General features: G+C 40.4%; 1 protein-coding gene across 1 annotated transcript in view; it reads left to right on the forward strand.

The window, feature by feature from the left end:
- The window catches only part of epb41l4a (erythrocyte membrane protein band 4.1 like 4A), a 49382-nt gene that overhangs the window by 17433 nt on the left and 16858 nt on the right, over window positions 1-15091 (forward strand). The window contains exons 2-6 of the mRNA XM_058412227.1: window positions 1973-2077; window positions 5454-5505; window positions 5696-5774; window positions 5928-6025; window positions 6216-6336. Of these exons, the coding sequence (XP_058268210.1) occupies window positions 1973-2077; window positions 5454-5505; window positions 5696-5774; window positions 5928-6025; window positions 6216-6336 (455 nt within the window). The remainder of the gene's footprint in view (window positions 1-1972; window positions 2078-5453; window positions 5506-5695; window positions 5775-5927; window positions 6026-6215; window positions 6337-15091) is intronic.

Genomic DNA, 15091 nt, shown 5'->3' on the forward strand with positions numbered 1-15091 from the left:
GCAAATTCACCCGTTTGTACTGTTAGTTAATCACGTTTAGCTTCACGAAGATCATTATGATGGTCCACAGGAAAAAAAATAGAACCCACAGGAGTGTGATATTTCAGCTTTCATTATTGGACATTTTTTGCCTTTAATAGTTTTTGAAGCTCTGGTCATTAGAGGATCTATGCTACAAAGGTGATGATGTTGCAAATGATTTTTTGTGTTAATAAAGTAAAATAGAAAGAGTGTGTATATTTTCCGAGAGCCGATGTAGATCAACGCATGTGCATTTATTTTGCTTTATATGGCTCACAGGAATATTTGATTGTTTCAGTGAACAATAGAAATGGATCTGAAATAAGTGTGTGCATAAGAGAAGGCTGAAATTGCTTTTTTATGAATGGATTTTAAAATAATCATGTATTTCCTGCTGGTGATGATTAAAATACTGGTTGATTTATATTAATGCATTTACCATGTTATCTGAGATTTACTCTTAACGTTACTGATGAGGTGTAGGAAGCTCTGCCTCGCCTTGAAAGATCGAGCAATCATCTTAAAGAGAAATCATATGTCCAGGTGGGACAAGGAAAGAGTGCACCATCCACTAAACACTGAGTTTTTGTTTGTTTTTTTCCCGTAACACACACACACCCATTCTCTCCCAGTGAAGCCATGCATCCAGTTAGGACTCGGAATGACATTTAATTAGAAATAAATCCTCTTGCTCACATTCAGTCTTCTTTCTTCAGCAGTTGAGTTTAGAGAACAGTGAGATATTATAGTAAGATGCTTAATCAATTCATTCGCTGACATTTTGATTTATAATAGGTGAAGAATATAGACACTTCCAAAAATTTCAATGTTGCATTTTCTATTAAATTTTAGAGAAATCTTAAACCATGTGTGGTTATTAGTCAGCAGCTATAGATTTTGTTATATTTTTAGCAGAGAAAAATATAAACGATCCTTTAAAGCTCATGCCAGAGAACACACACACAATCAGTTCACAAGATGCGCTTGAAAAGAATTCAGACAAAGGAGATGCAAAAAGGGCTGAAGGCTACCGTGAAAATAAAACAACAAACAACTCTAATAAAATATTGATCATTTACACAACACTGACAGTTTGGTAAATGCACCCAGTTTCTTAGGTAAAGATCACACACACACACACACACAGAGGCATCTTTATCTCCCGCTTTATCATCTTGACTCTTGCCCACACACTTTACTTTCCTTTGGGGATCACATTCTTTTGTGCATCCACACAATAGCATAAGACTTAAACACAACACGTTTATCACACATGTGGTTTGTGGTCTTGCTCCTTGTCAAAGCTGAACACAGAACCTCTCCCAGTGTCAGAAGATCTGTCAGAGATAAGACAATGGCATGCTATGACAGATGGGGAGAAGCTGAAGCAAAATCGTTTACAGGCTGAGTTTTGAAGCTACAGCAAATTTGTACTCACTGGAAAAGGCAGTTTTAATTACATTTATTATGTAAAGTAAACAGTAAGGTTGTAGGGAAATATCCTTTCTTATTAGTTTTGCCTGAATATTTTGGAACCTTCCATTTGTTCCCGCACCCACCTCTCTCTCTCTCTCTCTCTCTCTCTCTTTTTTTTTGCTTGATTTCGCCATCCCTTACATACATTTACATCCACCTCAGCGAGTTTTTGTGACACTGTAGTATAAGAGAAATAAAACTCTTCAGGACACGCTGTTAATCCCTTGAATAAAATGTTTTCTACCTCAAAGTTCTTCAATGAACACCTTTCTCCCTGCTGACATACGTTCAAACTATTTTTAGTCATGTTTTCCGAATGTTTTCAGTTGTTGTCATGTTGCACTTCCACATTTTCATCATTTTAATCGGGATGCCCTTTTGCACCCATCAGTGCATTGGTAAACCATTTTATTTGACTTGTTTTTAGCTTCAGAGTATTTGATTTGATTTGTTTTTTAATCACCTTTCTTCACAGAAATCCACCAAGGGCTGCGTGGTGTTGGATTACGTGTTCAGCCATGTGAACCTTCTAGAAAGCGACTACTTCGGCCTGCGCTACTGCGACCGCAGCCATCAGACAGTGAGTGCAGACGTTCCACATCACCCCACTTCACTTTTCTGAAACTCATCCCTCTGATATACACATTGGAGAGGTGGGATTTTCACACACAAAAAACAGCACACAAAGGATGTTTTAAGAAGTGTAGAGCGATGGTGTTTGCCCGGGAGGGGGTAAACACCGGGCAAGGCAATGAAAGAGTCAGAGAAGAAAAACACGACAGTAATTTTTCCATAACCTCCTTCCAACCCAGATGTGATTTGCGCCTTCACACGGAGGCACAGAACCTCTCGGGGCTTGTCTTCCCAACCGGCGTTTTAGTGTCTGCCGAGATTCATTGCAGTTATTGCTGACGCAGGCAGAACAAGAATAGTAATTAACAAAACGAGACATGATAATGGGGGAGGGAGGGGGCAAAGGGGCGTGTTGTCATACTTTCACTTCGGCTCATGCGGTTTACCTGACTTCGTGACTCATCTATTTAGTCATTGCATTCGATAAGGAAAGTTTGAGGTTTCTGCCGAATGTTGCCTTACTGAAACTTTATGAGGAATCAATAAAAAAGAAAAGCTGCTTTCATATTATAAAGCATCTTCTAATGATATGATTATTCCATGATTATTTCACAAGCCATTCATTGCCCACACAAACACACACAGGAAGGAGCTTTTCAAAAACTGAACTGCCTTCTTCTTTTCTTTTCTTTTCTTTTCTTTTCTTTTTTTATGAATCATGGTGCTGTTATTTTGTGTTGCATTTGCATAAATCAGCATGCACCGGGACACACCAGCTGTAGCAGCATGATTATTAGATAACATCAGCCAATTCAATTAACTTATTCTAATTTCATCATGCCCAGCGGTAATTGACCTCCCTCTGTATGCAGGACGTTCAAGGAAAAGGATAGGGGGGATGGAGATTTTAAATAGAAACCCCTCTGCATAATGAAGATTTCAATTATTTTAGGCACGTTCATCCGCCTGCACAGCTCAAAGTCGTAACACGGAATTACGATCCGTAGCTGTGTCTGTATAGCGCTCTAATTACTCATACCTGTATCCGAATTCGAATTGAAAATCAAAGTGGGTGTGGCTTACACCAAGACACATTGGAGGTCCAAATATCAGCATGGTGTGTGAACTCTGGCTCTGACTCTGGATCCTTAATTCATTTTTATTTATTTATTTATTTATTTATTTATTTATTTATTTATTTATTTATTTATTTATTTATTTATTTATTTATTATTATTATTATTATTACAACTATTATATTTAAATTTTTTTTGTTTGTATCTGCTCACAGTATTGTAAAACAAACTAGTCACTGCAGTTCAGATGAACTGACACAGCAAGAGTGTTCATGACATGTCGTTATTCAAGCTTCGTATATCTCTGTGGGGTCAATTCCTTCTGGGAAGTTCATATTTACAAGTTGGTAAATCGTAATTACGATATCAGGCGCGTTCAAGTCACTTTGGTCCGAGTAAGATGGAGATGTACTTTCTTTTAATTGGCTATTATAGTCAATTAAAATTATAATCGACATATAATTGAATCTTCGAGAAAATAAAGAATAAAAAAAATCAGATGTGCTTTACTTTTTAATGAGTTTATGAAGCCTCTGTAAACTTTAGATTATGTTCCATATTATAATTATATATATAATTGCAAAGTACAGTATTGTAAATGAAAAAAGCCTGAAAAAACACATCATTGCTAAATACCCATAAGGGTCATGGTGTATATTATACTTTTATTATCTCTCTTCCTCTCTCTCTATTTCTCTGGCATGTTCCTCAGGCACACATTTCCACCATGTTTTCTTGAAAAACCAACTCAGAAAATCAGGACTCAAAGAAAATCCTAAGTTTCCCACATGTAATAGCGACTTCGTGCTGGCATTCATGTCGTAATTACGACTTAGTGTTGGCATTCATGTAGTAATTACGACTTTGTGTTAACTTCACCTTTCCAACATGATTTGAATACACCATCTGGCTGCTTGCTTGTGCCCGGATGAAAGTTTACACCTCCTGCTCGTGTGATTTTTTTGCTATTGTCCAGGGCACAGCCTCATACCCTGCGAACCTTTCTGGTAAAAACTAAAATACATAAATAAATAAACCCACAATTAGAAACAGTGCACCTTTTATTTGTATTTCCACATCTGTTCAATTAGAATAAAATATTCATACTCATTTTTCATTCCTACTCCAGTCCTCGCTTGAAGTCTAACAGACTTCTGTCCCTTCACATACTGAACTCTTTGTGTCGGTAAAGCTCATTTATGCAGTGTGATTTTATGCATAAAAAGATGAAAAGTACAAGCAGTGTCATTCTTAATAAACCTGAAACAGCAAGACTGAAAGCCTTAACACTGTAACAAAGCAGCTGCTCTGATAAAACTCCTCTTGACTTGCTGTTGAAATATAGCTTCTTTTTTTTTAAAGAGCCTGTAAACCTGACAGAGTGGATCTGTTGAATATGTAATACATCAGATCCGATACTCTGACACGTCTAATAGACCAGCCTCAGCACAACACGTCCCGTTAAGCATTTAAAACACGTTTAAGACACATGAAGAGTGTTTCCCTCACCTCTAAGCAGCGTGCCGTGACCTGCCGCTCCTTCATGTTTTATTAATGCAGGCAGTAATGACTCTTATCCAGAATTTTTAACAAGCCTGTTTTACAGCCCTGTTTTAATAGGCTTCATATTATGCTGCTGCTTGCCTGACTGAACATCTCTAGGCTTAGCTCACAGTCAACTTAGCACTTGAGTTTAATACACTGTCACTTCTTTGCTAGTTTTTTTTTAGCATATGATCACAATGGCATGTACACACACCATATTTGCAGGTTTGTCCTCATCAGTTTATTGTCATTGTCATTAGCTTTCCAAGTTTAATTGACTGCTTAAAGAAAAGATTCAGCTGAATGACTTTTGTATGAAGTTTTATAAGTGACACGTGATCTCTTAATGGAATCAGTGACTTTTTTTATGGTCTGTTTTGGTTAATATGTCAGTTTCATACATTTCCCACAATCCACAAAAAATGGTGCACTGGAATTTAGTGCAATTTATCTAATTGGAGGTTTCTTCTGGGTACTCCTCCTCCATTTCAAAGGCATGCATTGTAGGCTGACTGACCTCTCTAAATTGTCCATAGTGTGTGAGTGTCTCTGTAATGTTCTGACACCTTCTCCATGGTGTCTCCGATGTGCCCTGAGGCTCTCTGTGTCCCTGTGTAGGACAAGTGGTACAGAAAATGGATGGATGGATGGATGGATGGAGGGAAGTTGTACCAAGGTTGGGATGGGAACTAGGGTTGGGATGCTGTGGCCTAAAGGAATTAATGTGAATTTATTTTATTTATTTATTTACTTATTTTGCAGTATTGGCTAGATTCAACAAAAACCCTGGCAGAGCATAAAGACCTCATAGCAAGTAAGTATAACTAAAGGAAATCATCCAAATGTTAGAAACATATCATCCTGGGACTCCACTGATTTTCTGAACTTATAACATTGCCTTCCCTTTTTTTTGCTCAGTTCAATTAGCTTGTACTTGCACGCGTGTCGATATGAAATGTGTCGGCGCTAAATATTCCGTCCCTAATATCAGGCTCTCTTTGCAGCCGGCCCACCATACACACTGTATTTTGGCGTTAAATTTTACGCTGAGGATCCCTGTAAACTAAAGGAGGAAATAACCAGGTGGGATTTCTGTGTGATACCATATCTGATACCATAGTAGCTAAAGGGGAGAAATATGAAAATGACAGGACAATAACAGTATTGAGCCTTGGTGTAGTGCAGCGTGTGTGTGTGTGTGTGTGTGTTTGATGTGGTCTGATTGTCTTGTGTCAGGTACCAGTTCTTCCTTCAGATAAAGCAGGATGTGCTGCAAGGAAGACTTCCATGTCCCTTCAATGTCAGTGCACAGATGGCTGCTCTGGCGATCCAGTGTACGTATGAATATTAAGTTTTCTCTCCCTCCATTAAAACAGATTTTTTTCCTAGTTGGATATTGAAATCCAGGTCTTAAAACTCATCTGCTTTTTTTTTTTTTAAATAATTTTGCTTGTGTTTATGCAGAGTACAGATTGTATAACTCGCAGACCTGCTAATCTGCCTGATTGATTTTGTCTTTTCCAGCTGAGCTCGGAGATTATGACCCGTACAAGCACATGTCAGGCTATGTGTCAGAGTATCGCTTTGTTCCAGACCAGCAGGAAGACTTGGAAGTTGCTATCGAACAGATTCACAAAACACTAATGTAAGCAGGAAATTCACTCACTTTCATCCCATGCCACTGCACACACTCTTCCAAGGACTGTGAGACTCACAAATGGCATGTATACATACTTGCAGTGCAGGTAGTGAGTTCACACCTGGATAATACACTAAAATAGATGATAAATTAATTGTGGATACATTCATAGTGGAAGGGCGGCGTCATCAGAAGACACTTTACCTTATAATGAATTAAAACATCATTGAGCACAGCAGATGCCAATAAGGATTTTTTTTATTTTTATTAATTCAAACACACATTTTGGGGTTTGGCACGTGTGGAGGTTTATTATTGCATGGTTCAGTAATATGAGGAACCATGCTGCAACCTGTCCTTTTCCTTTTAATGATAATATTCATTCATGTTTGAAATGTTTCCAACTTACAAAACTCAAGTGCTGCAAAAAAGAAATGGACCAAGCATCAAAGTACAAAGAAATATTCCAATTTTAATTTATCAATAAATAAAGCAACATACAGCATATTCAACATCATTTTATTGCTTTTCTTTGCTTTTTTTTTTGCGTATAACTCTTATATAAAAGACACCATAGGTAACATAGTGCTATGACCACCATAGCAACACTTTCTGTAAACTCCAGCATGTTTACAATGTTTACCAAGTCGTGGAATGCAGTAATTACAACTCACAGCATCCACCCTGTACTCCTGACATCCTAAAATCCACTCCCTCTCAAACGAAAAACCTTTCTGTTCCCTGTTATTCCCGTTAACTCCGTATGAAAGGACATGTTTACAGCTTTGACAGGTTAGCAGGTCCTTCTACATTGCCACTGGAATGTTGTTTAAAGCAGAATTAGGATTCCTCCCTCAGGACTCAGACAGGACTCTATGATCTGGACTTTCTCTGAGTAATGCTGGAAAATGAATGCTTTAAGTAGGAAGAAAGATCACACCATTGAGGAAAGGTCATAGCATGAGTGCATGTGTGTGGAAGTGTGTGGTTGTGTTGACCTTCAAGTAGCAATAACAATTCATGCTGTAATAACAAACATAAATGATCAGAAAGTGGAAAACTACTACACACACTGCTACACAAATCACTACTGAAGTCTCTTTTTCAGTGAAAGGAAGAAAAAATCCAACCCTGATTAACTCCACTCCTCCCAGTGCACACTTAGGTGAAGGTGTTTTCTGTGTCTTATGAGTGTTTTTGTTCTCACCTGTCAATCACAGGTGGGAAACTAGCCAATCAATCATGGACATCTATGAGCTCATGAAGAGAGGCAGAGGAGGGCAGATAGAGCTTGGCCAAAGGAGATAAAATGGAAAAAAAAAAAATATATATACATATATATATATACACACACACACACACACACACACAGTACCAAGTATCTCACAAAAGTGAGTACACCCCTCACATTTTTGTAAATAGTTTATTATATCTTTTCATGTGACAACACTGAAGAAATGACACTCAATGCTACAATGTAAAATAGTGAGTGTACAGCCTGTATAACAGTGTAAATTTGTATATATTGCAGTGTAAATAAAACACAGCCATTAATGTCTAAATCACTGGCAACAAAAGTGAGTACACCCCTAAGTGGAAATGTCCAAACTGGGCCCAAAGTGTCAATATTTTGTGTGGCCACTATTTTCCAACACTGCCTTAACCCTCTTGGGCATGGAGTTCACCAGAGCTTCACAGGTTGCCACTGGAGTCCTCTTCCACTCCTCCATGATGACATCACAGAGCTGGTGGATGTTAGAGACCTTGCGCTCCCCCACCTTCCGTTTGAGGATGCCCCACAGATGCTCAATAGGGTTTAGGTCTGGAGACATGCTTGGCCAGTCCATCACCCTTACCCTCAGCTTCTTTACCAAGGCAGTGGTCATCTTGGAGGTGTGTTTGGGGTCGTTATCATGTTGGAATACTGCCCTGCGGCCCAGTCTCCGAAGGGAGGGGATCATGCTGTACTTCAGTATGTCACAGTACATGTTGGCATTCATGGTTCCCTCAATGAACTGTAGCTCCCCAGTGCCGGCAGCACTCATGCAGGCCCAGACCATGACACTACCACCACCATGCTTGACTGTAGGCAAGACACACTTGTCTTTGTACTCCTCACCTGGTTGCCGCCTTCTGGGACAACAGCCATGCAGAATTAGATGCAGTGTGCGGCGTACGGTCTGAGCACTGACAGGCTGACCCCCCACCCCTTGAACCTCGGCAGCAATGCTGGCAGCACTCATAAGTCTATTTCCCAAAGACAACCTCCGGATATGACACTGAGCATGTGCACTCAACTTCTCTGGTCGACCATGGTTAGGCCTGTTCTGAGTGGAACCTGTCCTGTAAAACCACTGTATGGTCTTGCCCACCATGCTGCAGCTCAGTTTCAGGGTCTTGGTCTTCTTAAAGCCTAGGCCATCTTTACGTAGAGCAACAATTCTTTTTTTCAGATCCTCAGAGAGTTCTTTGCCATGAGGTGCCATGTTGAACTTCCAGTGACCAGTATGAGAGCGTGTGAGAGCGATAACACCAAATTTAACACACCTGCTCCCCATTCACACCTGAGACCTTGTAACACTAACGAGTCACATGACACCGGGGAGGGTAAATGGCTAATTGGGCCAATTTGGACATTTCTCACTTTTGTTGCCAACGGTTTAGACATTAATGGCTGTGTGTTGAGTTATTTTGAGGGGACAGCAAATTTCCACTGTTATACAGGCTGTACACTCACTACTTTACATTGTAGCGGAGTGTCATTTCTTCAGTGTTGTCACATGAAAAGATATAATAAACTATTTACAAAAATGTGAGGGGTGTACTCACTTTTGTGAGATACTGTATATATATATATATATACATACATACATATTAGTACCACATGAGACATAAGAGACATTCATCAAAGTATTGACTTGAACATGAGAGATTTCCTCAGGAGGACAAATGCAGAAGTTGTCCCTTTATTGTACCTGAGTGTTTTATCTTGTTAACCTTCTAATGCAGGAGAACCCAACATCAGCACAGCACATTGATTGCCTTGCTCTAAAGCGCCAAAGAAACCTGATTATTTCAAACAAGAAAAACACACATCTGTGCTGGAGGACCTTGAATTTCACTTTAGAGGACTTATGTAGTTTGGGATTCTGGTCTCTGCTTTACACAGCTTAAGTTCTAAGAATAAAGATCAAGTTGATTGGCTTGGTATATCCCTGAAAAAACACAAGTACTGTGAGAAAAAGTGTTAAAGAAAAGGAGAGTGACTGATAGTAGCACAGAAGCACCAGAGCAGGCTCATCCATGTTATCAGAAAAGGAATAATGAGGTATCTGTAAATATAAATAAAGTTAGTATTTAATATGTAAATTGCAAGAACGTCCAAAAACAGTATTATCTCAAATAAATATAGTTTTATTTTCCAGATTTGATACACTAAGTCTGTTATAAGGTGTATGAAAAACATGAAAGGGTGAAACCTGACTTGTCCAAGAGTTTGAATGTTTGTTTGTGAGAGGTGTTGTTCAAAAGTTTATAGTTTTGTGCAGAAAAGGTGTTGGACATTTGTTCAGGCATTTAAACTTGGTGTTTGAGAAGAAATAAGCATTGAATAGAGAGTGGAGGAAGCTCCTTTTTTGTGCAACAAAGGTTGAGTGTTTTTGCATAAAATGTTCATCTGCTTTTTTGTGTAAGAGAGGCTGAACATTTGTGCATGAGAGGCTGGTCATCGTTTTTGTGTAAGAAAGTAGATGGTAGAACGTTTTTTTTTTTTTGAAAGACATTGAATATTTCTGTGTGAGAGGGGTAGAGCCTCTTTTGTGCAAAAGACATTGAATATTTCTGTGTGAGAGGGGTAGAGCCTCTTTTGTGCAAAAGACATTGAATATTTCTGTGTGAGAGGGGTAGAGCCTCTTTTGTGCAAAAGACACCGAATATTTCTGTGCGAGAGGGGTAGAGCCTCTTTTGTGCAAAAGACATTGAATATTTCTGTGTGAGAGGGGTAGAGCCTCTTTTGTGCAAAAGACATTGAATATTTCTGTGTGAAAGGGGTAGAGCCTCTTTTGTGCAAAAGACATTGAATATTTCTGTGCGAGAGGGGTAGAGCCTCTTTTGTGCAAAAGACATTGAATATTACTGTGTGAGAGGGGTAGAACCTCTTTTGTGCAAAAGACATTGAATATTACTGTGTGAGAGGGGTAGAACCTCTTTTGTGCAAAAGACATTGAATATTTCTGTGTGAGAGGGGTAGAACCTCTTTTGTGCAAAAGACATTGAATATTTCTGTGCGAGAGGGGTAGAGCCTCTTTTGTGCAAAAGACATTGAATATTTCTGTGTGAGAGGGGTAGAGCCTCTTTTGTGCAAAAGACATTGAATATTTCTGTGTGAGAGGGGTAGAGCCTCTTTTGTGCAAAAGACACCGGATATTTCTGTGCGAGAGGGGTAGAACCTCTTTTGTGCAAAAGACATTGAATATTTCTGTGCGAGAGGGGTAGAGCCTCAGTTGTGCAAAAGACATTGAATATTTGTGTGTGAGAGGGGTAGAGCCTCTTTTGTGCAAAAGACATTGAATATTACTGTGTGAGAGGGGTAGAACCTCTTTTGTGCAAAAGACATTGAATATTTCTGTGCGAGAGGGGTAGAGCCTCTTTTGTGCAAAAGACATTGGATATTTCTGTGTGAGAGGGGTAGAACCTCTTTTGTGCAAAAGACATTGAATATTTCTGTGCGAGAGGGGTAGAGCCTCTTTTGTGCAAAAGACATTGGATATTTCTGTGTGAGAGGGGTAGAGCCTCTTTTGTGCAAAAGACATTGAATATTTCTGTGTGAGAGGGGTAGAGCCTCTTTTGTGCAAAAGACACCGAATATTTCTGTGCGAGAGGGGTAGAGCCTCTTTTGTGCAAAAGACATTGGATATTTCTGTGTGAGAGGGGTAGAGCCTCTTTTGTGCAAAAGACATTGGATATTTCTGTGTGAGAGGGGTAGAGCCTCTTTTGTGCAAAAGACATTGAATATTTCTGTGTGAGAGGGGTAGAGCCTCTTTTGTGCAAAAGACACCGAATATTTCTGTGCGAGAGGGGTAGAGCCTCTTTTGTGCAAAAGACATTGAATATTTCTGTGTGAGAGGGGTAGAGCCTCTTTTGTGCAAAAGACACCGAATATTTATGTGCGAGAGGGGTAGAGCCTCTTTTGTGCAAAAGACATTGAATATTTCTGTGCGAGAGGGGTAGAGCCTCTTTTGTGCAAAAGACACCGAATATTTCTGTGCGAGAGGGGTAGAGCCTCTTTTGTGCAAAAGACACCGAATATTTCTGTGCGAGAGGGGTAGAGCCTCTTTTGTGCAAAAGACATTGAATATTTCTGTGCGAGAGGGGTAGAGCCTCTTTTGTGCAAAAGACACCGAATATTTATGTGCGAGAGGGGTAGAACCTCTTTTGTGCAAAAGACACCGAATATTTCTGTGCGAGAGGGGTAGAGCCTCTTTTGTGCAAAAGACACCGAATATTTATGTGCGAGAGGCACAGAAATACTTTTGCAAGTTAAATTTTTTTTTTTGCAAGTTAAACTTTTGATTAAATGTTTTTGTTGAACAAATTGTTGACCATTTGTGATTAAAAACTTTTCTTGCACAAAAGATGGATTGTATTTTTTTGTGTGTGAGATGCTGGGCTTATATGTATGTTGCGTGTTTTTCTTTTTTAAACACGCACACAGTCTCTCAGCCTCTCATTCATTTCTTCTGTCTTCAGCAAATTCAGCCTCTTGCACACAGTATTAGGCATCTCATATACAGAATATAAAGAAGTGACCCCTCCACTAGACAGAGCTGAACCTCGCTGTATTGATTCGCATTAGCAAGTGCATAACTGTGTGGTTCTTGATATGTCAGGTAAGACACGTGTACCGCAAATCATAAATAGAGTTGTAAATTTGATCACATGCTCTGTGACTGAAGCAGACAGGCAGCAACTCGGTCATGGACTGAATCATGTTCCTTTTACCCAGCGTTCTCATGTGAGTCACTGTGTGTGTGTGTGTGTGTGTGTGAATCATGACTGCCACATTGGTTGCGCTGCTGGTACTTAAGTTTCCTCTTCAGCTTTCTAAATTGCCTTCAGTTTTGAATCATTACCAGCATGCTGCTATTTCTTTGGGCATGCTGTGAGGAGTTAATCTGCCACGGATGATGGGAAATCAGTGAGAAGGGATTGATTTCTCCTCGTTCAGCATCTCCATGATAGATGAAGTGACACTCCATGAGCTCCGTTATAGGAAAATGAAATGGAAGCGAGGGAGGAATGGAGGAAGGAAGAATTTTGAGAAGAAAGACTATAAAATATAGGTGAAGGAGTAATAATCCCAAAAAATCTGCCTCAGTTTGATACCCATTCTCATTCACTACACTAACTGTAGTAATTGAGAAATAGTTTTATCATTTCACATCATTTTGCGTTTGTTTCCAGCAGAGGATATCTCTCAAGCTTTTTTTTACAGTCAGATGAAAGCGTAATGAAAGGGACGAGCAAAGCGGAATCCCTGCAGCGGCAATAAATAACAGGGCACTTACAACAGGCGATCTGCAATCATCTGCCACTCCACCCAGCCTCACAAAGCCTCCAACGGCCTGCTCACGGAGGGGAAATTCACACTGCAATCAACTGTACACCATTCTGAAGCAAAGAATGTCATGTTTCCTGCATATGGTCTGAATAAGGCAAAAGGCTTGAAGGGGAACATATACATTATACATCACTGTAGTGCCATGCTCAGGGATTTTGTATATCTGTTTTCAACACCAGTCTTATTTATTTTGCTAAGACAAACAACTGATATTACAACATTGCAATTTAATGCAAGTCGTTTGTTTGCTCTCTCAGAGCACATGAAGCTCATATAAATAAATAAGTGGCTATGACTATAGTGAACTTCAATAGTTTGTGGACTGAAATTGCAGCACAGTAACAACAGCAAACGATAAGAAGTCAAGTCAAGTCAAGAAGCTTTCATTTTCATTTCAACCACATATAGCTGACGCAGTACATAGTGAAATGAAACAACGTTTTTCCTAGCTACATAAAGTGCAAAGTGTGCAATAAGTGCAAACACAGCAAAGACAGGACAGTGAATAAAAAACAGTAAGTACAAAAAAACAACACAAAACAGGACACATAGCGGGGGAAAAAACATGTGCAATTAAATTAAATTTAATTAAATGATGTACAACTTTGAGAATCTGTAAAAAAACAAAAAAAAAACAAAAAAAAAAACAGGTAACTAATAACATATATGACTGTTACACAGTTTGGTTGTGAGGGATTCAGTACCTCTTTCCAGATGGCAGGAGGGTGAAGAGTATGTGTGAGGGGTGTGTGGGGTCATCCACAATGCTGTTTGCTTTGCGGATGCAGCGTGTGGTGTAAATGTCCGTGATAGAGGGGAGAGAGACTCCGATGATCTTTTCAGCTGTCCTCACTATCAACTTGCAATCCGAGACGATGCAATTCCCAAACCAGGCAGTGATGCAGCTGCTCCAGACACTCTCGATGGTTCCTCTGTAGAACACAGTCAGGATGGGTGGAGGGAGATGGTCTTTCCTCAGCCTCCTCAGGAAATAGAGGTGCTGCTGGGCTTTCTTGCTGATGGAGCTGGTGTTGAGTGACCAGGTGAAGTTCTCTGCCAGATGTACACCAAGGAATTTGGTGCTCTTGACGATCTCCACAGAGGATCTGTTGATGAACAGCGGAGATTGGCCGCTCTGTGCTCTCCTGAAGTCAACAACCATCTCCTTAATCTTGTCGACGTTCAGAGACAAGTTGTTGGCTATACACCAGGCTGTTGTTGCACCTCCTCTCTGTATGCTGACTCATTCTTGCTGATGAGACCCACCTCGGTTGTGTCATCTGTGAACTAGATGATATGGTTGGAGCTGTGCATTGCTGCACAGTCTTGAGTCAGCAAAGTGAACAGCAGTGGACTGAGGAGCACACAGCCCTGAGGAGCTCTAGTGCTCTGTGTGGTGGTGCTGGAGATTCTGTTCCCGATCTGGACTGACTGGGGTCTCCTAGTGCTGCACTGAAGTCTCTGAACAGCATTCGTACGTATGAGTCCTTACAGTCCAGGTGGTTGAGGGCCAGATGTAGTGTTGTGGTGATGGCATCGTCCGTGGAGCGGTTAGGATGATACGCAAACTGCAAGGGGTCCAGTGAGGGTAGTAGCTGTGTCTTGATGTACCTCACGACGAACCTCTTGAAGCATTTCATCATGATTGGTGTGAGTGCAACGGGATGATAGTCATTGAGGCAGGAAACCGTAGACTTCTTTGGCACAGGGACGATGGTCATTGTCTTGAGGCACGTTGGGACGACGGAGCTGCTCAGGGAAATATTGAAGATATCAGTGAAGACAACTGCTAGCTGATCTGCACAGTCCCTGAGCACTCTGCCAGGAATGTTGTCTGGTCCAGCAGACTTCCGTGGGTTAACTTTGCATAGAGTTCTCTTCATGTCAGCTGTGGAAAGACAGAGCACCTGGTCGTTAGGAGGACAGATGGTCTTCCTCGCTGTTACGTTGTTCTGTGCCTCAAACCGAGCGTAGAAGTCGTTCAGCATGTCTGGGAGGGAGGCGTCACTGTCACAGGCAGGTGAAGTTGTCCTGTAGTTCGTGATCGCCTGAATGCCCTGCCACATGCCCCAGCAGTCTTCACTGTCCTGAAAGTGGCTGTGGATTCTCTGGCCGTGCGCGCTTCGCCTCTCTGATGGCTCG

This window comes from Hemibagrus wyckioides, linkage group LG16 (assembly GCF_019097595.1).
Source record: "Hemibagrus wyckioides isolate EC202008001 linkage group LG16, SWU_Hwy_1.0, whole genome shotgun sequence".
NCBI classification, from domain to species: domain Eukaryota; kingdom Metazoa; phylum Chordata; class Actinopteri; order Siluriformes; family Bagridae; genus Hemibagrus; species Hemibagrus wyckioides.